The 26,200-nt window shown below is 52.9% G+C and overlaps 1 protein-coding gene and 1 long non-coding RNA gene across 8 annotated transcripts in view; one reads left to right on the top strand and one right to left on the bottom strand.

Annotated features, from left to right (window-relative positions):
• Positions 1-2,481: 2,481 nt before the first annotated feature.
• The window catches only part of Mvb12b (multivesicular body subunit 12B), a 157,994-nt gene continuing 134,275 nt past the window's right edge, over positions 2,482-26,200 (bottom strand). For 3 of the 5 annotated variants that reach the window (XM_030252116.1, XM_006498373.1, XM_030252115.1), the window contains 2 exons: positions 24,838-24,897; positions 2,482-6,060 (listed from right to left, as the gene is read on the bottom strand). In XM_030252116.1, coding sequence (XP_030107976.1) covers positions 5,974-6,060; positions 24,838-24,897 — 147 coding nt within the window. In that variant the 3' untranslated portion in view covers positions 2,482-5,973. The remainder of the gene's footprint in view (positions 6,061-24,837; positions 24,898-26,200) is intronic. The other 2 variants (NM_175184.4, XM_006498370.1) reach the window with 2 other exon arrangements.
• Gm52507 overlaps positions 6,011-26,200 on the top strand; it is a 30,300-nt gene continuing 10,110 nt past the window's right edge. For 2 of the 3 annotated variants that reach the window (XR_003953788.1, XR_003953790.1), the window contains exons 1-2: positions 6,011-19,013; positions 20,645-20,845. This is a non-coding gene — a long non-coding RNA (predicted gene, 52507). Of the gene's footprint in view, positions 19,014-19,957; positions 20,035-20,644; positions 20,846-26,200 lie in introns of those variants that run through there. The other variant, XR_003953789.1, reaches the window with a different exon arrangement.

The raw sequence follows: 26,200 nt of genomic DNA on the forward strand, positions 1-26,200 counted from the left end.
CTCCCCAGAGCTGGTTGCCAGGGAGAGTATCTGAAGCCAAGGTCAGTTACCTGTTAGCAGCAGCAGCAGCAGCCGCAGCAGCAGCAGCAGCAGCAGCAGCCGCAGCAGCCGCCACACCACCACCACCACCACCACCACCACCACCACCACCACCACCACCACCACCACCACCACACCACTGAGGCCTGGCAAGCTTGGAGCCACGCCAGGGCCCAGGGCAGCAAACCTGTCAAGGCCTATGGTCTCTCTGGGACACATCAAGACTAGCACAGAGAGGCCACTGAGGGACCTTATGGCACTACTAGGGTCTATCCTCCCCTGACCTCTAACATCTGCTCACAGCTCCTGTCTGCCACGTCCATTCCCCGTGACATACACGAAGAACATTATGGATGCTACCACTTTTTGGACCCATGGCAGGGGAGAAAATAGACACAGAATCAGATCAGAGCACCCAGTGGCTGCAGTTCAGTGACATGTGGGTACTCATGGCAGGCTCTGGTGGCTCGAGGGGAGAGCCAACACCTTTGCTGCAGTGTGGTTCAAGGCAGGCCTTGAAGGGAGCTTACCAGGCAGAAGAGTAGGGTAATGCGTCCTTGGTAGAAGGAATGGCCGATGCGGAGACCAGGAGGCAACTTGGAGTCTAGGTGGGGAGTTACCTGAGATTTAGCAGGGCCATCAGAAGGAGTGAGTCAGATCTAGGAGGGGCACTAGGTCTCTGAAAGACCCAGGCTTCCTTCTTAGGGTGAGGGAAATTTAGGCAGTGAGAGTAGGGGTGCCCCTGGGAAGATAGATGAAAGGATCAGAGGCTGGGGAGGGTTCCTAAGGAATGTGGCAGCTCAGGGGACGGGTGTTGGGCCAGTCGGTGCTGGAGCCAGAAGAGCAAATGAGCTTTAGATTAAAGATTGCCCCGCAGCTGATCTTCCAGGCCCTGGGACTCTGGGTTTGGGATGAGAATGGGACTTCAGCTAATCCTGGACTGAGACGGTAATCCCAGAGGTCACGTTCGCCTTCACTTGCTATAACACACCCGCATGCAAAATGTGTTTACTCTCATAGGATTCAGATTATAGTAGTGTAGTCTTTCAGCTCTGTTGCTTTGGGCTGGGGTGACACAGATTATCAAGGCAGAGCGGGTGACTGAGGAGAGCCACTCAGGCCACAGTGGCCGGGAGGAAGGGGAAGGTAGAGACAGGATACAGTACCAAGGGCAGGTCCAAGGACAGAGTCCCTTCAAGTAGGCCCCATTTCTGTCGCCTCTCAACGGCTCATCAGATGACAAGCACATCAGTGGGTCAGGGCCTCGTGTGTGAGCCTCGCACTTCGGGAGAGGCTGTGAACTGACAACTAAGATGGTCACTTCACTTTTGAAGGACATTTGAAATCCAAATCATAGCCGTGCCCTCGTGCTTGTGGGTGTCACGGTCTCTGGTGTGGGGAGAGTGGGAGGCTGCCAGGTGCCTGAGTGGTGGCTGATGAGGGCTGGCAGCAGCATCTGCTTCGGTCCGTGAACCGGTTCCTGGCTTGGCCACCTCAGCATCGTTGGCCTAGGTTGGAGGGCATGGGACACATTTGGCCCAGGCATCAGGGCTCACTCTGTCTTTCCCCGGTGGCAATTAAGGCTCCAGCTTCCCATGACCTAGGTGTCACTTATATTTCCTTCCCAGTGTCCCAGATGCAGGACCAAGGAGGAGCTTTGCATTCTGCACAGGCCCCAGACATGTCACTTAGCCATGTGCATGGCATGCCTGCCCTCATACCATCTTCCTCCCAAGGGGGCTCCACAGGGAGAGAAACCTTCATTCTGTCAGGTGACATTGCTGAAGTGACTCACAGAGCCAGAACCAGAATCTAGCCCTGGCTCCCCTTGAAAATGTGGGGGAAAAAAGATTCACAGATGGAAGGCTGGGTTTGGAGACTGGAGCATATAGGTTTGAGGTGCCCCTACGTTTTGGAGAACCAAAGGTTACCATTCTAGCTCCTTCCCACTGAGACTGAGGTATGCCAAGCTGCAGGCAGCCAGTCCAGCTGTGAGACCAATCCAGAGATGCACAAGTCACAGCCAGGAGGTGAGGGGCGCCATGATGAGACTGCAGGCCTCTTCCAAGGGCCCTCCATGTGTGTGGGACCCACAGCCTTCTCTGCAGTTTTACAGAGGCATCGTGTGGCAGTTGGGCAGTCAGAACAGGCCCAAAGCAGGGTAGCTTTGTCCCAAGGCCCAGAGGCAGGACAGTAGCAGATGAAAGAGCCTCTGCCTTCTCTTCAGGCCCTGTTGTCCACTCGGGAGCTTCTGAGGGCCAGGGAGGTTAGCGGTTCTGACACCCTCAAGTCTCCTGCCAACTCCTTCTGAAAGGCTAGGGTAGTAGCTGTCTGGCCCCCAGGAGCTCTGGGAAGCAGGAGGGATAGTTTGCAGCTGGGCAGAGGGCCTCCTCTGAGGGACACTGACCTCTGGTGGCTTTAAAAATAACAGCAAACTGGGGAAACGAGGTTAAAACAAACATTTATTTAACAAATTATATTAAGATACAGTCACACATTGAGACCTCCCTTTGCCAAGCAGTCACCTTGAATAAATACACAGGAAGGCAGCTGTGCCTAAGGTCCTTGTCCCAGCGCCACACGGTGGCCCAGCAGTTCATAAGCTTTTGAAGGGGAACAAAGCCTTGTCTCCAGGTGCAGATGCTGCAATTGTTCAAGGGCTCATGCCCAGAGCAGGTGGAGAAGGCTGGGGCACCCGGGTCACCTGAGGGAGCTGGGAGCAGGAATGGGAGCCCAGCCTCGTCATCAGGCTCCAGGGCTTGGCTGGACACTAACCACTTCTGTGAGTTCAGCCCTTCATGGCTCAGCGCCACACCAAGGCCCTTTCTACCTCCTCCCTGGCCAGGAGGCCAGAAGTGGGGCAGAAGATGCTCTGAGGCTGGGGAGCCCTCAGTGTGGGCGGGCACACAGGACAGTCAGACAGACTCTCAGCCTGACCCATGCCAGGGACCACTACCACAGCGTGATGGCATCTCCACGGCAGAAGAAAGCCCACAGGGCAGACACAAAGGCTGGGTGGTTGGCCCAGGGTCTTTGTGGTCAGATTCTGTCTGTGCCACTGGCAAGCTTGTAGCCATGCCTCAGGCTCCTCATGTGAGAGGGCAAAAGCACCCACTGCTGGGCTTGTTTGGGGGATGACAGGAAATGTGCTTAAGATGGCCAAGCCCAGTGGAAGGGAGGGTGTGTGCGCTCAGGACCCCAGTCCCCTGCTGGACGTCCTTCTGACCGAGGGGCTTCAGCATGACCTTGGCCACAGGTGGCCATATGCTGCTGACCACCAGGAAGAAGAGTCATGGTTCTCTCTCATGTTTCCCCCGAGGAGAGCGGGGCTCTCCATGTGGCAGAGATAGGCTGACAGGAATTCTTAGATTTGGTCTTACGATAAATTTGCAAGTGAGCCTGGAACAACCCTCCCCCCACCCCCAACCCCCTCCCCACTTGTTACCCATGTGCCATTTCCAAGGCCCTCAGGAAGGAACCAAGTTTTCAGAGGGGACGGTGGGGATAGGGAACTGTGCTCTGGTTAGTCATTTCAAGAGAGATGTGTGTGCTTGCAGGGACAGTAGCAGTTTGGGACATGCTGGTAGGGGAGGGGGAGACCCATGGGAGAGGTTTGGCTCTTCACGTCTCCTTGTGCTCATCTGACAGTGTGCCTGCCACATGGTACCCAAAGGCCACTCAGTGCTGCTGTGAGCCACAGCTCTACCGTCAGGTCTGGGTCTACTGGGTCCACATAAGACGGGCATGGGTAAGCACACACGATCATTACCATCACCAGAAGACAAGAAACCAGGGGTTGGGTGCAACCTGGAACCTACCACAGACACCAAGTCGTCCTCAACGCCTCAAAAGCTAGAAGCTGTCAGTGCTACAACATTCTCAGTCAGGGTTCTTCTTCAGCTAAGTGTGCAGCAACCATCCGTCCGTCCGTCCATCCGGAGACTGCTCCAGCTCCGAGTGGGCGCTTTGCCCTCCCCCCAGGGGCTGAGTCCTGTGGGAGTGCACGCATGGGCTGCAAAGCACTAGATCTTTCTCCAGGAATCCCCTCACTTGGCCTCTGGATCACTAACAGGCCCACAGTCTTCGGTTTTGCACTTCCAGGCCAGGACCTTCGAGAGCTTCAGAGAAGCCACATTCTCCTCCAAGGAAGAGGAGGGCCACCTGGCTCCCTGTGGCAGAAGTGATTTCATAACCGAGGAACAGAAAGAGTGGCCAAAGTGTACAGACTTCAATGAAGAGGTTAGGAGAGTCCAGAACTTTGTGCCCAACCTTCCCGGTTAACTCAGACAACGGTGGTCAACCCCTCTCTTGGGCCTCAGGCCACACAAGCCACTTGATGTCACACCTGCAGCCGCAGACACAGATCCTTGGGACCCCAGCTGGTGGAGCAGTCTTAGGTCAGTTTATTAGCTCCTTTGAGCACCAGCGTGGCACTAGGTTTTGCTAGAGATGTCTATGTTGACTCTATGGACCTCTGCTACCCGGAGGATGTGGGGCCCAGAGGCAAGGGGTTGATGGGTACCCCATAGGGTGTGCTCACATCTGAGGGGAGGAAGCAAGGTGACCCTTCCTGACACATAGAAATGAAGTACCATCAAGCAGAAAGACTGGCTGACTGGGCCTGAGGGTCTGGGACGGAGGAGGGGCTGGTGTAGGCTGGTGAGGTATTTTTGGCCCTGCCCCAGCTCACGCCATCTTGTTGGCTTGTTCTTGCTCCTGATCCTTTTGCACCTTGGACACCCAGCTGTCTCTATAGAGCTGTGACTGGAGAGGTTTGTACCAGCTGGTGAAGTAGCTGCCCATGGCCTCTAACCACTGGGCAGATCTTCACATCCACAGATGCTCTGGAGACCAGTGTCATTCCAGCCCTAAAAGCCAATGGTGGCAAAGCAGCGCATGGTGGTGAGGCTGAGAGCTGGGACAGCAGTGACTACTGTTCTCATGGCGACACATGGAGGGTTCAACTTGGCACCTCAGGTTGACACCTGTGAAATGTCCTGGCCCAAATTCTGAGGCCTGGGACAGAAGGGCTTTTCAAAACAGCAGCTCCCTGGTGGAAGGTGCCTTCTAGATGGTGGGGTGGGTCTGGCTGTGACGAGTTGGTGCCTCTGTACTGTTCTTCTCAGAGCCAGCTGCCACCAGGTCAGGTCACCAGGCAGAGGCCTATGGAGCTGTCGTCTGTCGTCGGACACTCCACAGATGAGCCCTTTGTGGGAATTGGCACCTGTGACTGGGCATAGTACCCTAGCAGCCAAGTTTCCATCCAGGTAGGCACCCAGTCACCTCCATAGAAAGCGGGGTCCCATCTATGCTCTCTGGACGTCCAGTGTGTGGAAAGGGGGAAGAGTCCACAGTTGTCTCAAGTGCATCTTAGTCCTGCTGCTTAGTGCCGTCATGAAATGCATGTGTGGGCCACTGGAGCCTGCTGGCGAGTGGCGCTTGTTCCCAGGTAGCTGGGTCAGAGGCCATCAGTGGATCTTGCAGGGTCCTAAGTGAAGCAATCAACCCTGGAATGTCCCAGGAGGGAGCTAGTGGCTTTGTGGGATTTCTGTGGTAGGTGACGGTCAGTTGAGGGGAGCCAGTGGGTGTCACTGGGCGGCTGGAGTGTGTGCCTGGGCCCCTCATGGGTGAGTCCAGGTAAGGAAGGAGTTTTCTTTCTTGGCGGGGTAAGTGGTCATCACACAGGAGCCTCTGGTCACTAACAGCACATACATTAGTCACAATTATGAACAACGGTCCCAGGGAGGCAGGGAAGTCTCAGCGGGCGAGCTGATGACCACACATGACCAAGCAGCTGCCCAGAGTCTCGTGGCCAGTGAGCAGGGCAAGCAGAACGGGCAGGTGAGGGAGGGAGTGACTCTCACCCCAGCCACCCCATCAGTAGTCTGGGCACCGGGTAGGAGATGTCTTCTCCCCCAGGAGGCTGTGGGCTCCTCAGGATTGGGGGATCTGCTGGCACCGGGTAGGGCTGGGTGGGAGTCGAGCTGCTGCGCTCTGCTCGGTGCGGAAGCTGTACTCGTACTGCAAGAGAAGGAAAGAGGCAGAGTCAGACCACAGGATCCTGGAGAAGGCCCCGCTGAGCAGAGGGGAGGCTCCTGATGAGCCTTAGGCAGAGCGACTGCAGGTCAGGCATCCAGGCCTGGAACTAGAGCTGGGATAGTGTTTCATTCTGTATGAAAGTGTGTGTGTGTGTGTGTGTGTGTGTGTGTGTGTGTGTGTGTGTGTGAGAGAGAGAGAGAGAGAGAGAGAGAGAGAGAGAGAGAGAGAGAGAGAGAGAGAACGCAGTGTCCACTACTGGTGCCAATGGCAAGCTCACACGAGAATCTTGTGCCACGCTGAGAGGCTCCAGTTGTGTCTAAAGCTCTCGGAGACAGAGATAGACCGGAGAGTGAACTCCATGCCTGACCAGCCTCTCTCAACCCTCAGGTCCTGGGACCCCTTGCTGTGCAGCACCCATGACAGCCACCTCAGTGACCCGGGGGAGAGGCAAGGGAAGGAAGGGCTTCTGGGCTCTCACAATCCTGCACCCTCTGTAGCCGGATCTCACGGCACCCAGAGCCTTCCTGGTGGGGACCCTCACAGCTACAGGCAGACTAACAGCAACTGGTGATGTGGGAGCCTGCCTTCTGCTGGCCACCCTGCTAGCCTGAGCCAAGAGCCAGTCTATGGAGGACCACTAACCCTTACAGTGCGGATCCTAATTCTATAGAGTAAATTCTGGCAGCAAAAGGCTCCAAGCCCAGTGAAAACTCTGAGAAGACACAAGTGTCTGGGGTGGGAGGGGGCCCTGCCGTGGGGTGGGCTGCAGAACAGGATTTCTTATCCCGGCAGAGGTGAAGAGGGCTTGTGGGATAGCCTGGGGTGCCCTATTAGGCGAGAGGCATTTATGTTAGCGGTTTCCAACCACGTTCAGTAGATCAGAACTGGTGAGCAGTGGGGGCTCTGGAAATGTTTCCAACAGGGAGGAGGTTGATGAACTGCTGTCTTGAGCTCAGTCACTCTGTGTGGACGCCCACATGGTACTCAGCCTGTGGAGCAGAGTGTGGCCAAACTGTAGGAGGAGAAGCTGCAGACCCCAGTCAGGCTGTGTGGCCCAAACAGCCTCATCACACCCCCAAAGGGAGCTGCCCTGAGAAAGAGTAGCTGAGGTCATGACCAAGGAGCCACTCAAGATAGTGCCCATATGACCTGTGAGTCCTGTCTTCCCGTTCTGGATCTTGGTGGACTCACTTCTAAGGTGGGGTACAGCCAGCCAATTCCAAGGGTGGCATAGGCCCTTCCTTGGTGGCAAGCAGTTTCTATTAAACAGCTGGTGGCTACGAGGGGAGCCTATCAGAGCGCCCACAGCTCCCCCTGCCATTTTCCCACCTTCTAGTGACTCTTGAAGGCACAGGACACCATCCCATCAGGCTAACACCATTTTATCAGGCTATAGGCAGCTGTCTACCCAAGACGCTTCAGGCAATGGTCGGCACAACACTGCCACCTGGTGGCTGCTTCGGTGTATGCATGTCAGTGAACAGAAACACATTCCAGCCTCTGTTGGCTTTATCTTACTCTGTTGGGGCTAATGGAGTGGTGGGTGGGAGGAGGAATGTTTGGAGGATGGGGTCATGTTGGGAAGACTATAAAGGCATAAGTCCTGTGGAATCCTTGGTTCCCAGGGCTCATAGTGTGGTGGCAGAGGGGCCCAGGAACCTTCCATATAGTCGAGGACTAACCACCACCTCCTAGGGCAGTTGTACAAGGCATAGGCCCAAGCAAAGGAGCCTTTCCCAGGAAAGAGCGAAACCATGGAAGGGCAGAGATGCGGGGGCGGGGGCTTAATGGTAGAGACTTGAGGGTAGAGGGCCAGGGGCTGTTCCCAATAGAACAAAGGCCTGGGATGTCAGGACAGCAGTTCAGACAGAGAAGGCACAGGCTAGGGAGAGGACAGGGTGTAGTTTTACTGGTGGCTGGGAGAGTCCCCGGGAGGCTGTGTGTGTGTGTGTGTGTGTGTGTGTGTGTGTAGAGGTAGCTGGACCACAGGGACAACAGCCATCATGCAGTCAGAAGACAAAGAGGATAGGTCTATACCCTTGGGGTGGGGGTTGACAGTCCTGGGGGCTGCCTGAGAAGTGACACCTTGGGGTGAGATACAGTAGATCCTGACCTGGAACCTGCAAGGCCTAGGCTAGCTAGGATGAAATTTTGAGTGGTGGTCATAAGTCTGGGGTGGGTCTGAAATATTCATTTTCTAGTGGCTTCTAGGTGACTGGAGTTGGGGTCAGTTCTGAAAGCAAGCCTGACCAATCACATGACCAACATGACCACAGTGATGTAGGGAGGGTTGGAGTGGGAGGGCCAGAGGCTAGACTACGGTGGTCAGGTGGGTGATGGTGAACCACGAGGAGAACTAGGGACAGGCAGGGTAGGGTATCGCACTTTGAAAGCCAGCAGTGATTCTCAGATGAGGGAAGGAAAAGGCTCACATGGTACCAACGCGGTCAGGGCTGGAGATGCTGCCTGAGCTGTTCAGAAGTAGGCCGTGCTGTGCCCAGCTCCCAGGGCAGAAGGAAGCCTGTGGGGCAGTGGAACTTTCTTCATTTAATGCTGTCCGGTTGGCCCCGCCCCAGGATATCCTAGCCTGAGACTGGTGCTGGGCAGATGGGAACTGCAGCTTTCTGGGTAGTGGGTAGGGGAAGCATGGCTGACCAGGCAGTGGGGCCTCCATGTGTGGGGTCAGGGGTCCGTGCCTGTGGTGGCTGGGCATGGGAGCGGGTCTCTGGGAGGGGCAAGGACCTGCCTTCCAGTTCACTGTGAACGCTCCTTTCTTTGCACTCTGGCTTGTAGTGGAGAAGGAGCGGCAAGCACACACTTGCCTTTTCCTGTGCTGCAGCCCAAGCACACGGAGACCCTGGGGGCTGGCACCACGCATGGATCCCTCGGCCCCCGCCCTCTCCCTGGAGCTTTTTCCTTTTTAGGTTATCCTGGCTGGAAAAAGTCACCTCCCCCACTCTTGTTTTCCCTAATTCCCCAAATGAAATTTCAACATATGTCCCCCGACATAATCCCCCTTAGGCTGCGGATAACCTTCCCACAGACGAGGTCCTCCACCGGGGATTCTTCGTCCCCAAAATGTTTGCCCAAGAGACTAGGGCCGCTTCTGGAAGCCCTTTCACTCCCTTGGGCAAACAGAGAGTACCTTTGAAGGTGGATTTGAGCCCAGGCCTGTTTACTCAAGACATTAGTCTCCTGCATAAGGAAAACCTGCACTTGAGTACAAACAGCAAATCCTTTTTGAATTAAAAATATTTTCAATTAAAAAGCATTTGGTGTGCAGAGCCCAGTCCAGCTGAGCAGTGAAGGGCAGGGTGCCCTCTGGTGGACACAGCCTGTCATCGCAACTGTAGTGCTGGCTTGGCCTAGGAAAGAGATATCACTGTCAAAGGCTCTGTAGGGGACTTTCCCAGAGGCCCCAGGACCTTGTAATAGACAGCCTCAGGCCTCTCAGGCAGACAGGTCAGACAGTGGGTCACGGTCTCCACAAGCCCTTGCTCTCAGGAGACTAGCATTGTGTTAGGAGGAGGTGGCAGCATCATAGAGGCTAGGTCACTGCAGCCACCAGGGAAAGGGGTGACTAGCTTCTCCTGCCACTCACAGGGGAGCTGTGGGAGTCACTGGGGTGATCTGTGCCAACACACCCAGCAGTGCTTGTGCCCAAGAGGCCGATATGGGGAAAGCAGCAGCATTTATGAAAGGTCCTGGGTCCTTTTAATGATTGGTAAGGGGAGGCTTGCCTGACTCAGAAGTGCTTGCTGCCTACCAACGGGGCAGTAGTGGGGGTGGGGCTGGCATGCACAGGTTGTACCTGCTCAGGCCCTCGTCCTCTCCTGATTCAGTGCCAGTCACATCCACAGGGGGACAAGGCAGGCAGGAAGGTTTCTTTCTAGCTCTTTACTCTGCAGTCAGGAAGCATGCTGAGGGAAGGATCCAACTTCCTGAGACCCCAGAGTGAGGCAGGACAGTGCTGGTCCTGGCCCAGAGGGGAGCCTGGAGCAAATGCTGAGCTGGACAGGTGTCCATGCCCACCCCTTGATGGGCTGCAGGTGGGAGACATGGGGTCAGGTGACAACCAGAGCCAAAGCAGGTGGCGTGGCAGCAGATCACAGAAGGCCCTGGAGTGTGGGCTAGAATAGCAGAGAGATGGTTCAGGGGTGGAGAACAGTGGAGGGAAGGCTGGGCTTTCACAGATGGCCTAATGCCAGGGCAGAGGGAGTAGTAGAGGCTAGACCAGACAGCCCAGGATAGCTATGAATTCAGTCGAGAACAAAAAAGTAATTTATTAAAACATCATAAAAGTTCACTTACTTTTTTTTTTTTTAAGACAAGGTAGCCTCGGCTCTACATCCACAGAGATCTGCCTGCTTCTGAAGTGCGGTATTAATGGCGCGCACCGCCACCCCCAGCTCGAGGGTTGACATTTGTTGGACCTCAACCACACCATTCTTGAGGATGAGCTTTGTAAACGACTGTGTGGTGAGAGAAGTTGAGGGGCAGGACACAGCAGCCACCCGCCTGCTCTTCAGACCTCCCTTGGGCTATTCCATTATCCCTCACCTCCCAGGCACTGCCACAGCCTGCACTCAAACCTGTGTCCCATTTGTAAATACACCTTAGACCTCAGCCCTTCCTCATCCACAGCTCAGCCTCCAATGAGCCTCCATTCTGCCAGGTGCCCTTTCCACTCATGGGCTCCATGTTCTCCATGCTGTGTCTTGGACCTGGGGTTCAATCCTGGGGAAGGATTGGGGTGGGTCTGCTGTGGGCTGGGCCTGCTGTGGAGCGGGCCTGCTGCACCGCATTTCTGGGATGGGCTAGCTTAGACTTTGCATCTGCCCTCTAACAGGGACTCTAGATATTCCACTTAGCATGCAGGGCTGGGAACGTCTGGACCCATGCAGTCCGCAGGCAACCAAAGGGCTGAATGACACAGAGGGGGAGGACTCTGGGGTCCATGTCTTGTCAATGTTTTCTATGTGAGTCTGTACTGGGTGACAGCAAGGCCCAGCAAGAGTGTCACAGGCAAAGTGGGGGAGCTGGGCTTCTAATGGGGCAGGATGACCAGCGCCACAACAGTGAGCACCCCGGTTCTGTCCTCTCTCCATGTGGACACTCAGCAGAGTCACACGCTACCTGACTCCCATGGAGCGACTGTCAGCCTCCGTGCCTCTCCTGGAGAGAGGTGTACACTTCCCAGCTAGGCAGAGGATGAAGGCTGCCACACCACAGCGGCAGCAATACCACGCTGTCAATGGGGACATTTCATGAAGCAGATGGAAAGCTCTATATCACGACTATTAAAAGCTGAGAGTGAATGACAGGTAGAGGAGCTGCACGGCTGAGAACGGGGGAACAAGCTTCCTCTATGGATACAGAACAGCCTCCCCTTGCTGTGGTCCCACAGGCAGGCACCTGTGGGTGGGGCCTGCTTGCTGGGGAGGCCTGGGATTGGGTGGGTCTGTGGAGATGTATGTGTGTGTGTGTACAGGTGAATGGAAGCCACAGTTGTGGTTGAGATGGCATCTCAGCATTCACCTGGACATTAAAAACTGGGGGGGGGGGCTGTCTGTAATGCTGGAACACACCCTCCTCTACGTCACTGCAGGAAACACCTGAAGAGACGCTGCAGGTCGTGCAATGCCACATGGGGTATCCTGTGGAGGTCCTGCCCCACTCCATCTCTGCTACAATACAGGTGTTTGTCACCTCTGCCTGGCAACTTTTTCTAGCTCTGCTTGGGGAATTGCTGTACTTTAACATGTGGGATTAAAAAGTCCCATAAACCCGAAGAAAAAAAAGTGGAAACCCTCCTCTGAAGGACCTGCGAAAGCCAGCCGCTCACCTTGACTCTGGTTCTGCACATGTAGGAGTGTTGACAATGGAGCCCTGACAGAGAATGCGGACTTGAAGAGCATCTCTGCGGCAGCTACAGTTCCACAGCTCTTTAATTTCAATGCTGCGTGCTCCAGGCCACCATGCCGACAAACTGTGGTAGCCACTCTTAGGTGCTGTGGCCTCCAATAAAACTCAAAAGATGGAGCAGCATTCTCAACCTGTGGGCCATTCCCCCTCCCCCGCAGCAAACCTTCACCTCAAAAAATGTTTACAGTAGGATTCATAACAGTAGCAGAATTACAGTTATGAAGTAGCCATGAGATAGTTTCATGGTTGGGGTCACCCTGACATGAGGAGCCGTAGTAAACCACTGCAGCACTGGAAGGCCAAGGACCACTGCGACAGACACGCCGCAGTCGTTAGAGAACTTACTTCTCTTCCAAGGGAGCTGAGTTTGCATTCCAGCACCCACACTGGGTGGCTCACCATTCATAGCTCCAACTCCATGGGGTCCGATTCTGGCCTGTGAGCGCACCCTCACACACACAGCACACACACACACATACACACACACACACACACACACACACACATACACACACACACACACATACACACACACGCACACACATGCACACACATGCACGCAGATATACAAGAGACAAATACAAAACCGCAAAGAGCCGGGGCGGCACACGCCTTTAATCCCAGCACTTGGGAGGCAGAGGCAGGCAGATTTCTGAGTTTGAGGCCTGGTCTACAGAGTGAGTTCCAGGACAGCCAGGGCTACACAGAGAAACCCTGTCTTGAAAAAACAAAACAAAGCAAAACAAACAAAGCCACAAAGACAGTGTGGGGGGCTGGGGGGTGGGAACTCAGAGCATGGTGGGGGAAAACACAGCCATGTCCACAGGTGACTGAAAGCGGCCCTGAGAGGCTGCACCCATCCCAGTGAGATTATGCGGGAAAGAGAAACACAGGGCCAATTCTCAAACAGGAGAAAAGACAAACACGGGTAACGTAACGCCACTAAAGAGGCCTGGGGACCTGGAAGGGCCAGCTGAGGGAAGGGGTACACCAGGAAGGGGACAGGTGCTACACTACACGAGCGGTCAGGGTGGTGTCTGGGCTGCTGGTCTGTGGGTAAGGTGACAAGGACAGCGACATTACTGTTGCTTCAGTTCAGGAGAGGCCTGCTCCAGAATCTCAGCCAGCACTGGGAGCGTCCTCTATACATGCGGCAGATGAGAAGGCGCAAGCAATGGCCCTGCTGACAGAAGTCACAGCGACACACAACACCCAGCCATGTCCTGAAAACCAACAGGAGGGGCTGGGCATGCGGCTCAGTCGGCACAGATCTGGCCCTGCACACACTGGGCCTAGGTTTGATCCCCTGCACTGTAAAAACCCGGCATGGTGCTACCTATAACCCAGCACTGGGAAGTAAAGACAAGGGGACCGGAAGTTGAAGGTTATCCTCAGTTAGATACAGAGTTTAAGGGCAGCCTGGGCTACTTGAGACCCCATCTCAAAAGAACAGCAGAAAGAAACACACGAGAATTCATTAAAGAGAACCCTTTGGTTTCCCACTGGCCAATACACAAAGACCCGGGTGGACATGCGTGTAAAACGCCAGCCACCCTATCACCCGTGATTCTGTGCAGTCTCACAAAAAAAACCTTGGGGAGAGGTGTAATGGTCCCTTTAGGGCTGGGCTCTCCAGGGTCTCATTCTCTGTGGGTTCCACGCTTGGTGGTTCTTGTTATTACTGCAAGGAGGAGTTTCCCTGATTGGGAGATGTCAGGCCCCTCCCCTCTCAGTTGGACCCCTCCCCTCTCAGGCAGATGGTGAGATGGCTCAGCAGGTACAGGTGCTTGCTACCAAGCCTGAAGACCTGAGTTCTATCCCTAGGACCCACCTGGTGGGAGGCTGAAAATTGCCTTCTGCCCTCTGTATGCATGCACCGCAAATAAACAATGCACCGAAAACTGTTGATGGAAGGTGGAATGTTGGTGGCACAAGTCTCTAATTCCAGTTCTGAGGTGGAGGCAGGAGATTCATGAGCTCAAGGCCAGCCTGGACTATACATTGATCGGGACCCTCTCTCAAAATAAAACAAAACAATAAAATAGTTGTACAATCGCCCCTCCTTGGAAGGCTGTAAGGTTCCGATGGAATAATTATGCCTCTAATTAGGAAAGTCCTGGGGGCACACAGAGAACTCAGCTAAGCCACCGTATGTGAGAGCGAGGCAGCACAGAAGGCACGGGAACACATGGAAAGACGGGAAAAGATACACAGAGAGCTCACAGAAGAAAATGAGCGGAAAACTGCCTAAGCCTTAGAAATAAAGCCAGCTCTTTACTTTCCAGTACACGCCAAATGGATCAAGGGTTTGGTAAGTGTTTAATATTTTGGTATTTTAAAATATAAAATACAGAAGGGAATGCAGTGGTTTTTATTGTAAAAATGCCATGAAAACGAAATCCAAAACATTTACCCAGCCCAAGGTTGCCATCTTTAAAGGATAAAGGGCTCTTAAAAATAAGAGGGGATGGGGGCTGGTGAGATGGCTCAGTGGGTAAGAGCACCTGACTGCTCTTCCGAAGATCCAGAGTTCAAATCCCAGCAACCACATGATGGCTCACAACCATCCGTAACAAGTTCTGACTCCCTCTTCTGGTGTGTCTGAAGACAGCTACAGTGTACTTACATACAATAATAAATAAATCTTAAAAAAAAAAATAAGAGGGGAGGGATCAGCCTGAGGGGGGGGAGGGGTCAGCCTGAGAGGGGAGGGATCAGCCTGAGAGAGGGAAGAGTCTGACATACCCTCCAATCAGGGAAGCTCCTCCTTGTAGTAGACAACAAGAACCACCATTCACGAACACGCAGAGACTAAGAAGAGACTGGCGAGCCCAGCCCTAAAGGGGACATTTGCGTCACACCCCTCAGCAAGGCTCTGGGATCTTCGAGGAAGAGGGGTCTGTTGTTCTGTTCCCAGCTTAAGTTGGGCGACTCACAGCTGCCTGTAACTCCAGCTCCAGGGGGATCAGACACCGCTGGCTTCTTCAGGTGAGCTCTTGTGCATATGCCACATCCCCATGTAACTAAAAGTAAATTCTCTAAAAAAAATAAAAGCAGCCGAGGCCCATGGTAATATCAAGAAAACGGTGTTTCCCAGGCACCAGCACAGAGGACATGAGCTCACAACTGTGCGGGCGTGCCAAGGCCAGTGCACGCTCCAGCCAGCCAGAATCCTTGCAGCAGGGCTTAAGGTGGACACGAAATCCCACTCCTAGATGAAAAAATATTGGTATTTTCTAGGTGCTGGAAGGAGTCTTTGTCAATGTGACCTCTTGTGGGATGGCCACACACAGGCAGATGACTGTCACCGAAGGCTAGCTGGGCAGCACAAACGACTCAATGGAAAGCCAAACAAACCAAAAAACAAAAGTCAGAAATCTCAAAGTTGGGTGGGAGGGTGGAAATGGGAGGAGTTGGAGGTTGAATATATTTAAAACACATTGTATGAAATTTTCAAAGAATTAATAAAAGTATTACTCAAAAGCAAATAAAAAGAGGCTGGGGACAATAAAAAAAAAAAATGCCTTAGAGAAGTGATTCTCAACCTGTGGGTCGCGACCCCTTTGAAGCGCAGTCTTCTCACAGGAGGTGTATATAAGACATCCTGCGAATCAGATGTTTACACTGTCATTCATAACAGGATCAAAGCACAGTTATGAAGTAGTGACAACATATTTTATGGTAGAGGGTCACCACAACTTGAGGAACTAACTGTATTAAAGGATTGCAGCATTGGGAAGGCTCAGAACCACTGGCTTAGAAGGTAGTGTTTGCTGTGTGCATATGAAAAGCCGAGTTTCACAGAACTCACACAGCCAGGCTTGCCACTGTGCTCCTGTGACGCCCACGCTGTGCAGCAGCAACAGGAGTGTCCCTGGGTCTCACAGGCCAGCTGCACTAGAGAACAGCAGCTCCGGGTTCAGTGAGAGACCTTATCTCAAACGTTAGGAGGACAGTGACAGAGAGGAAGGACCCTTGATGCTCACCCCTGGACTCTGCACAGACATCTGCATGGGTGAGTGCACGCCATGCACCCCACGGAGGGGGAAGATGAAGGAAAGGGAGGGAAACCACCACGCCACGAGCACCAAGCCAGCAAGCAGCGGACAGCCAGGGGTGACAACAGACCAGTGTGGGGACCGTGGAGCGCCTCTGGGCTGGGCTGGAATGTAGAGAAAGCTAGCCTGTGCTCCTTTGGTTGGGGCTTAAGTGGGCTCATCTCCACTCGGAAAGCAAACTAGTATTTCCCCTTCTAAAGAAAGCCATACCCAGGGGAGCAAAGCCACACACACAGCAAATCAAGTCACACACACTGAGAGAGGGTCACTGGGGATGAGCCCAAATTCACTCAGCAGGTGACTGGCTAAGTACATACATCAAGGGCATGGCATGTGGAGTGAGGGTACACCCCACAAAGCCACAGACTAACCCCCCCCCCCAGTGCCAAGCATGCGGACTCACTGAGCTGTTGGTCAGAGGGGACTGCTACACAGCTTACTGCTGTTGCTGGAAGACTTGGAGGAGTCCAGCGAGAGCTGAGTGGAAGCCTCTCTCTGAGGATCAGCCCTCAGACAGAAGTGCTAACATGGGCTGCCAGTGTGCGCTGCCAGGGAGAAGCAGTCAAAGTCCCACTCAGCCGTGAGGCCTGGGAAGCACCACTGGGGACAGCATGGCAAGATGCACCCGTGGGCAGCAGTGGCACCTGCACCTTAGAGGTGACCAAACCTCCTCGTCACTTAAGGCCTGCTCAGTATGAGGAAACTCATGCCTGTGGTTGGTGAGGCCATGGGCCCTAGAAAGGAACGAACTGTTGCCAGTGACAATAATTTCCAACAGCGTTCTAAATCCTTCCCCTCAGGCCCACAGAGAAGCGTGGCTCTCACTCTTCATCCACAAAGCTTCTTTTCACAGAAGACAAGACCGTTACGGAAGCCACAACTGGCCAAAATGCAGAGGCCGTCTGACTGTGGGGTGCCCAGGCCCAGCTGATAAACATATAGAAACTGTACCCTAAAGATTCGAGGAACACTGCAGACGGCATGGGGAGGTTTGGAGGGGGGAGCCTGTCAAAGGCAGAGAGCCTGGATGCCAGCTACAAGATAGTTGTACCTGTTAAATCTCAACAATGTGGCTGCTTGGACAAGACCTGCCCAGTGATGCCACTAGCTGACAGGGAAAACCTCACACGGTTCCAACACTAGAGGAAGAGCTATCAGTGACTAGTGATTGCTGAGAGATGGAGTGCCAGACTTCTATAAGTCGAGCCCCTGGTGGGTTATAATCCTATGTGGTCAGCCAATCCGTGTGGTCATCCCTAAACACAAGCCAAACCAGCAATTCTCGATGGACTCAGGTGTGTGTGTGTGTGTGTAATTGAAGAGGTCATGAAGTTGAAAGGGAGTGGAAGTGTAGTGATAGAAATACAGTATATAAAACTCTTGAAAAAGTGTTTTGTTTTTTTAAAGGCAGGGAATTCGGCCAGCAGAAGGAATGGGCTGCAGACTGCATTTTGGCCAGTTGTGGCTTCTGATACAGTCTCCATCTGCTAGCAGCAAAAAAAAAAAAAAAAGCCTCTTTGATGAAGGGAGGGCATTAGGAGGAAGGACTTAGAGTGTGCAGGAGTGGGGAGCAGGTTTCAGAGCTATGACTGCGGTAGGCAGCTTGCTGGTGTAACACTGATTAGATGTGTGTGTCTGAGGTGGGTAGCTTGCTGGTATAACACTGGTTAGATGTGCATGTCTGAGGTGGGAAGCTTGCTGGTGTAACTAACACTGGTTAGATGTGCGTGTCTGAGGTGGGCAGCTTGCTGGTGTAACACTGGTTAGATGTGCGTGTCTGAGGTGGGCAGCTTGCTGGTGTAAACTGGTTAGATGTGCATGTCTGAGGTAGGCAGCTTGCTGGTGTAACACTGGTTAGATGTGTGTGTCTGAAGTAGGCAGCTTGCTGGTGTAACACTGGTTAGATGTGCGTGTCTGAGGTGGGCAGCAGGGGAGATTCACTCTGTACTTCACATGTTTCTGAGTTTGTATTTTCATGCGTGTGCATGGGTCTGTCGGGAAAACACCAAGTATTGAAAAGTTGATGCCTGGACAGGAGGAGATAGCTCTGTTGGAAAAGTGTCCGCCATGCAAGCATGAGTAGCCGGGTTCAGATCACAAGCGCCCATGGAAAGGCCAGTGTGAGCCCAGTGGTGGGTAAGCCCAGTGGTGGGCGAGAGATCCTGGAGCACACTGGCAAAGCCTAGCCTAGCTCAGTCAGTGAGTTCCAGGCTCAGTGCAAGATGCTGCCTCACAAAGTGAGGCACAGAGAAAATCAAGGAAGACCCCCAATCCCCACAATGATCTCCAACTGGGAGGAGTCCTGAGTCTGCTTCAAATGGTGCCATACCAGAGAGGTCCTCTTCAGTGGGAGAGGAGGATTAACGCTGGTCTGCGGCATGACTCGTGGGTGCATGCCTGTGGTTAGCAGAATGTGGCAGTGAACCAACCGCCCTCACACTTTGGAAGGCATCTTTTAGGCCTTTAGAAATGCCATCCAAGGGCTGGAGAGATGGCTCAGTGGTTAACAGCACCGACTGCTCTTCCAAAGGTCCTGAGTTCAAATCCCAGCAACCACATGGTGGTTCACAACCATCTGTAATGAGATCTGACACCCTCTTCTGGTGTGTCTGAAGACAACTACAGGGTACTTAGATATAATAATAAATAAATCTTAAAAAAAAATCCCATCCAAGCCACCTACTAAGTTCTTTAACAAATTTAAAAGTTTCTTTGTAGCTGCAGCCACTGCACGTGTGCTGACGGTACAGCGAGGCACAGGATAAACTGGCGGTCTGCTGACTGCCACACCCCTGCCTCACCATGCACTGTCTTTTGGAGTTTCTTTGTTTTGCATAGGAATGGTCTCAAGCCAGTGTGATCTCTGTAAAAATTTAGATGGCAGCTGGGACCTTGGAAGAATATACAGGAGCTTATAGCAGTCTACTGGATCAATCACACTTGGTTCACGAGGTAGGAATATTTGCTTTTCCAAATATTTTGCCTTCCTGGCCGATAATAAAGCTGTTCAAAGAACACAGGGTGAAGAACACCTAGCAGAGGCAGCCATGTAATCCAGTGCAGTTCAAGACATGACCAGTAGATGGTGCAAAGGGACCACATATTTCTGTGGCTGCAACTCAACCATCATCAAATCAGTTCACATTCCTAAGCACTAGGAATGCTTTCCAAAAGCAGAAAGGAAGGAACCACTGGGCTGGATCCGAGCACTCTGCTGTGATAAAGTTGGGACGCTGCCATTTCATTATGAATGCAACCCTACCTGGCCTTCCTCCAGCAGACCAGGCTCCCCAGCCCACCCTAACCTCGTGCATTTGAAGAGGCCCTAACAAAGTGGACATCTAAAAGTTGAATTTGAAAATTCTTTTAACCTCACGCTGCCAAATGTGGTTCCATTAATTTCACCTCTGAGTAGTGACGTAAATGCTATCGGGATCAGCCCCAAGCTAAATAAGCAATAAGCCCCATTTTTCAACACACAAACACATAAAGATGTCAGCTCGAACTGTTTACTAATTAACACTTAAAAAGACACAAATTAGATATGCGTGGCTAAGAGCAATTATAATCAAGACGAATTCCTCTAGTCATTTGGGAACTGGAAAAAAAAAAGCCTAATTGCTGGAACCAATGTTTTAAAAACTGAAATCACGCCAGTTAGCAAATATGTTCATTTAAAGAGTATCTCACGTGACTACACTCCTGAGGCCTGACTACAAACTCGAGAACAAGGATAATATTTAGGGATAAAATTAAAATTTTAAGCTCTCTTAGATTTATAACTTCTTCATTAAATATGTCTGCAAACAGCAGCCCATAAAAACCTGTAGCAATTAAGTGGTTAAATGAGCTGCCTCCCTTGTCAATTTTAAGGGGTGATTAATATTAGATGGTCCCTCTGCTAATGAGACTCTCCTTCTTCAGCTTCTAAGTCCTCTGAAAATGGAGGCTGTCTGTTCCATCAGGAAGCAAGGTAGGCTAATGAGAGAGCAGCTAGCCACAGCCCCACGTACCCCGTGAAGTGTCTGGGTGAGCCTGTTCACGCCGAGTCTGCAGAGACTGGCTTCCCTCACCTGGCTCTCTCAGCCAGGGGCTGTTGCTCCTGATTTAAAGGGTCTGTGTCGGATGAGCCTTCAACGCCTGCATCTTGGCCCATGAGCACTGGGATGGAGGCCCATGGCGGCATAGGTAGGTGGAAGGAAACAGAGGACCAAGACAGCCAGGGCACGCCCACCCTGGCTGCGACAGGGAATCCATCAGATGGAGAAATGGGACAACTGCTTACAAGGGAAATAAAGAGCCGCGGAGACGGGGAATATTTATATGCCCATCTACTCAGTCAGAGGGAAGATGCTTCATCATGGACCGCTGTGGAATTGCATTTTTTCCTCGCTCCTCAATGGAGCAGCTTGTGCTGGGCTTGGGGGTGGGGTGGGCAGTGTGGCCTTGTGGGGACAGTAGCAAGAAAACAAGAAGGAAGACATACTGTGTCAGGCCAGAAAACTTTGCTGTGACTCCTTGGTCACTTCCCATGGGTAGGAGGGACAGCAAAAATCACTCTATTGCCTTGACCCAATTGACAGGTATTCTGCTGAGGCCTCTGAAGACAGCAGACAGGAGTGTATGACCAGGCTGAGAGCTGAGACAGCGCCAGCATCCGGGCTGAGTTACTTCACTAATCATGGCTTCACTCGTTTCCCACCACCCACGTCTCAGTGTGCACCTGAATGCTGTGGTTTTTGCGTTTTCCATGACCCTGCTCCTTGCCATCAGGCTGCCTGAGGGTAAGTGCTTGAAGCGCCATCTTTCTTGGGTGTCTTCCTGTGATATAAGTGCTGGGTGTGCCACACTGCCAAGAAGCTCTGGGGATGTGAGAGCAGAGGCACTTGAAGGTCTCTGCCAGCTGGAGGGTGCCCAATAGTGACACTATGCTATGGGGCACTGTCCCGTGGGGCCTGCACTCCAGCTGGGGTTGGGGGGGGGCAAAGGGACTCCCCAGCTCTGAGGTCTGGGCATGGATGCAGAAATGAGATGATCACTGGATTCCTGCTGGCTTCTAACAAGCTTTAGGCTCAGAGAGACCCTGGCTCAGAAGAATGAACTGGGAAGCTGAGAGAGGAGGACCCTGGAGCCACCTGCCGGCATCCTTGTCTGGCCTCCACACACAGGGCCTGCACAGCCCTCTGTGAGTTCAAGACAAGCTAGAGTTATATACTGAGACCCTGACTCAAACCACAAAACAACCATAGGTAGGTGTGGCATCTAACAGAGGCAGACTGGGCACCTGCATCCTGTCCATGATACCATATCACTTAGATCGACACATGGTACTTGACCACAGACATGTTCACTGCACACCTGTGTCCTGCCTATAAAAGCATCATGTAATCTAAACCATCAACACATGGTACCTGACCACAGACATGCAGATTCTGCAGTGTCCCCTCCATGACACCATGTCACCTCTACCATATCCACAAGGGAACGTGTGGAACTTGGAGTCTGAGTGCTGATTGGCTGGTCATGCTGCCAGTTAGGCATGCTGTTTCCTTTGTGTTCCCTGCCTACGGGGATGAACCTTGCACTCTTCCTTGAACGTGTACATTGCCTGTGCAGCACCAGGGGACTCGGTGTATGTTCAGACTATGGTGGCACCTGCACCAGGCAGGTGTCCTTGCTGGCAGCTGGCATGAACTTTTGGTGCAGCCATTTGTCTGAGGCCATTTCTAACCATTCTTGGGCTGACAGGACAGCGCCTCCATGGCAGACCTGCTGGGGAAGGTGGGTGGCAGACGGGGCTGGACTGAGCATCAGAAAATCCCCATGGCTAGGCGGCGTGTTAGGAGCGCATGCTCCGTGAAGTGGTTGGAATAAAATTGCAAATTTGAATGCTTGGTCCCTAGTTGGTGGAGAGTTTGGGAAGGATGAGGAGGCGTGGCCTTGTTAGAGGAGGTGTGTCACTGGGGGTAGGCTTGGGTTTTACTCTGCCATGAGATTATGGATCAGATGGCGCGCTCAGCTACTGCTCCAGTGCCAGGCCCCCCTGCCTGCCTGCCACCATGCTTCCTGCCGTGATGTTGAACACGTGATGTTGGACTGACCCTCAGAAACGTAAGTCAGCCTTCTATGAATGCTTTCTTCTATAAGTTGCCTTGGTCATGGTGTCTCTTCATAGCAATACAACAATGATTAAGATACTCAGCCTAATGTTGGATGGACAGACTGACTAGCTGCCCTCCAGCTGTGCCCAGGAGGCAGGCAGCAGGGAATAGGCCTATCAGGCCCCTTTTGCTCTTTGTGTTTTCCCATGAGCCACCTGCTGACAGTTTAGCCAGGGCCAGGGACTCTGTTGTTCATTCACTCTCAGTACAGGCTCCTTTGCAGGGTGGCTGGACACTTTGCTCCCCACTGTGGGACGGAGCCAGGGGCAGGATCTTAGGAGATGCTCAGGTCTTTAGCCTGTGCCCCAAATTCACAGGTGGTTATTTGGGCCAGTGAGATGGCTCACTGGGGAAAGAGGCTTGTCGCCAAGTGTGAAAACCTGACTTCTATCCCTGGAGCTCACATGATGGAGGGAGACGACAGACTTAAGCAAGTTGTCTTCTGACCCCACACACTGTGTCAGGTGCCCACTGCCATAAAACAAATAAGTAGATAAAAATTTAGAGGTAATCCCTTGCCTTAAGGATTCTTTCTGTTTAGTTTGGGGGCCGTGGTTTGACAAGTGTAACACAAACAGCAAGCAGAACACAGCTAACAGGCCCTGGGCCTCTTCACCAAGGCAGCCAGGCCCCCAGGGAATGAAAGAGAGAAACAAATGTCTGACCCTGGCAGCACCATGCCAGCCGGGGACACTTGCTCTAAGGGATGATGCTCCTCCACCTTCCCTCATCCTCCATAAAGCACCTTTAGTGTAACTCAGCAGCAAATGCAGGCAGGCCTCCTTACCACGACTAACAGTGAGAAACAACAAGGCTCTGACAACTCCGATGGCGTCCCTCAGCTGCAGACCTGGACGGGTGGACACTGCCTCCTGCCCCAGCACTAGGAAGAGGTGGATGGTGGGGACGGGCGATGCTGTGCACTCTGCAGGCTCAGGCCCTGCTACAAACCCAGCCGTCTCAGCAGAGCCCTGCTGGCATTCCCATTCCTATGCCACCTGACAGAGAAGGCTCAGAAAAGCCCAGAGAAGGGTTGGGATCAAGCCCAGGAGCTCCATCCAGCGCTGTCCCCAGCACCTGATGGTAGTCTAAGAAGCCACACCCCAACTCAGAGTGCTGAGGTGAAGAAAATACACCATACGGACATGCTTGGCTAGGGGCCAGCCCATGGAGTAGAGGGAGAAGATTTGGTGTTGGCATCAGATGCCCCGGCCTGACAATGAGGTTTATGTACTCACATAACCCAGAACCCAGTTGGACGGGCCTTCGAGTCGCACTATTTCTATCCACCTGGAGAGGCTCCCTTTGAGGGACTTCCAGCCATAGGATAGGACTAGGCCCTAATCTTGCCTCATACAAAAGAGAAAAAAGGTCACTTGGTCACACGGGTGAGAACAAGACAGCCCCAAATTCTAGGGTTGTGTCTCCAGTAAGTGCTTAAGAAAAAGATGCTGCTGCCAAGGGCCAAGGTGGCAAGAGCAGGGGTGGACAGCAGGGGAGGGATACTGATGCCCCCTTTGTAGCAGGGTCTGAGCCTGCAGAGTGCACAGCAGTGGTGGGTACCTGCTGCCTCCAGAGCTTCCCACCTGTCCACACGGCACCGGCTGGTACCTTTGAGATGGCTTCCTCCATTACCCCAGCACAGACTGGGGTAGCTGCCTGGGTTGGGCAGCCAGGCTGCTCCAATGCCTGTCTACGTGACCCTGCTCTATCTACCTCTGCACCTGGAGAAGGCCACTCTATTAAAGCCTTCCCTGGTCCCACGGGCTTCCTCCCTAGAGGAGGTCTGCTGGGTTCCTGGAATGCTCTTCTTGAGCAGATGGACTGCAGAACCATTTTAAGGGTAGATGGGAAATTCTGCACACTAAATTTCTAGCATCGTGGCCAGCCATTTCCACTGTTGCCAGCAAGCAAACAAACAAAACTGTAGGTGACAATCAGGTTTTTATGATTTACGGAGAATCAAAGACAAAGGAGGAGGTTTTCGTCTTGTTTTTGCTTTGACAGGTTTAGAAATTTGTTGTACTGCATTGATTCAATTTTCCTTGATTCCAGCCATCTTTCAATAATGCAGCCTGCTTCTGCTGGCTGGGTACATACGAGAAAACCCCAAGGAACCACGGATATTGAAATGGTTCTGCCATTTCCATCTTTGAGACAAATGTTCCTCTCTGAGGAGCTGTGGTGGCAGCACGTGACTGTGGCAATCTTCCCTGCACCGAGAGGATGTGCAGACTGGTGCTGGCCTCTGAGCAGGCCCAGTGAGACCCCCATGAGACCCGCCGTCTCAGGCACCTGATCCTGGTGTCTTTCTTATGATGCCCAGATGCCATCAAATCAGCCGGTCACATGGGGGTCTGGCTAAGTATGGGGGATCTAGGATACACTTCTGGATCATAAAGAGGTTTGACTAAATCTCTGAGACGGTCCTGGTGGCAAATGATGAGACAGAGAAGGCACTAGTCATAGTCTATGTCAAGTGCATAGTGCATGCAACGTGACTCAGAGTTTTTCCCTCAGAAGGGCTCTTGCACCCATCTTTTCTAGAACAGAGCCCCGATGGACAGACAGGGACCCTAGAGGAGTGAGCAGAGCCCCGAATCCATCATGCTTACCTCCTTTTCAATTTCTGCCAGAGACTTGATGGTGATTCCCAAGAGATCAAAGGGCTGCATCTGAAAATACAGAGCAAGTTGCCCTTTTTAATGGCTGGAGAATGCCCCCCTTGCTTTTATGACACTTGTGATGTCCTAGCCGTCTTACATTCCCACCCCCTCCCACAGGGCTGCTATTGTGATGTTCAGTTATTATGGGTCCAAGGAGGAACCACAAAGACCATGGTAGGATAAATCTTTGTATGCTAAGACTGCTTTGCCACATATCCACAGCATTGAGGGGCCAGCCTGGGGTGGGGAGGGGGTCATGGCCTCCTGGAAGGTGTGCCTGTGGCCAATTACTTCATCCTTTCTTCTGCTACAAAAGGAGAAAGTGAGTGAGATTTCTGCTTTTGTGATGGAGTATGGGGCTGGAAGTGCCTAAATCAGCAGCCACCTTGACTGCTGTCTCTATAGAACAGTGTCAGGTCTAAGGAGTTCCCGGGGTCTGCAGTATACAGGGAAGCGTCAGGTGGACTTCAGATCTTTGGCAGTGATGGAGAAGGGGATCCCTGTCCATCAGGTCAAAGGGGCGAATGGGGCAGTTTTGCATATTAATGGGGCTCTGAATCCGATGGACAGTGGGACATTTCTTGGCGAATATACAGGCCAAGAAGGTCAGTTGGAGGTCCGGAGAAGCCTGTGAGACACACGAGCCTCCCTGTCGGTGAAGCTGCAGGCTCCTTCCGAGTACACCAGCTCTGTATTTCCTAGGAGTAGCAAAAGCCAGGCTTTCTGCAGCCTCGCCAGCAGGGAAAGCCTGAGAGCCCCACAGAACCCAGGAGCTGTGGTCAAAGTGCTGTGGTGGGGATAGGGCTGGTGTCTGCACAGGGCCAGGGGGTCCTGGGGGGGGGGGCGCGGGGGAGGCTGGAGGGTGGCTCTGGAGTCCAAACTGGCTGCCTCATGGTACGGGATGGGTCAATCTTGTCTGTCTGTCAGCCTGCCTGTCTGCTTGCCTGCCTGCTTGCCTACCTACCTATTCAGTTAGATATCTATAGAGAGTATGTGAGTGTGAGGGCGGCTTTCAGGAGCTGGGTCTCTTTCCACCTTGTTGAGGCAGGTTTCTCTCATTTCTGCTATGCTTTGCACTCCAGGCCGACAGGCTATGGCTCCCATCTCTTAGGGGTGCTAGGGTTACACACGAATGCCACTGTATCCGGTCTTTTTCTGTGAATCCCTGGGACCGAATTCCAGTGATTGGACTTGTGCCACAGGCCTTTTACGTGCTGAGGCATCTGGACACCCCGTCACCTTTACTTTAAAAGCCTGTTAAAGTGGCCTGGGCAGGCCCTTCTGGCCTGGCTGCAGGGGGATTAAGCAGAGA

This window comes from Mus musculus, chromosome 2 (genome assembly GCF_000001635.26).
Source record: "Mus musculus strain C57BL/6J chromosome 2, GRCm38.p6 C57BL/6J".
In the NCBI taxonomy this organism is placed as follows: Eukaryota; Metazoa; Chordata; class Mammalia; order Rodentia; family Muridae; genus Mus; species Mus musculus.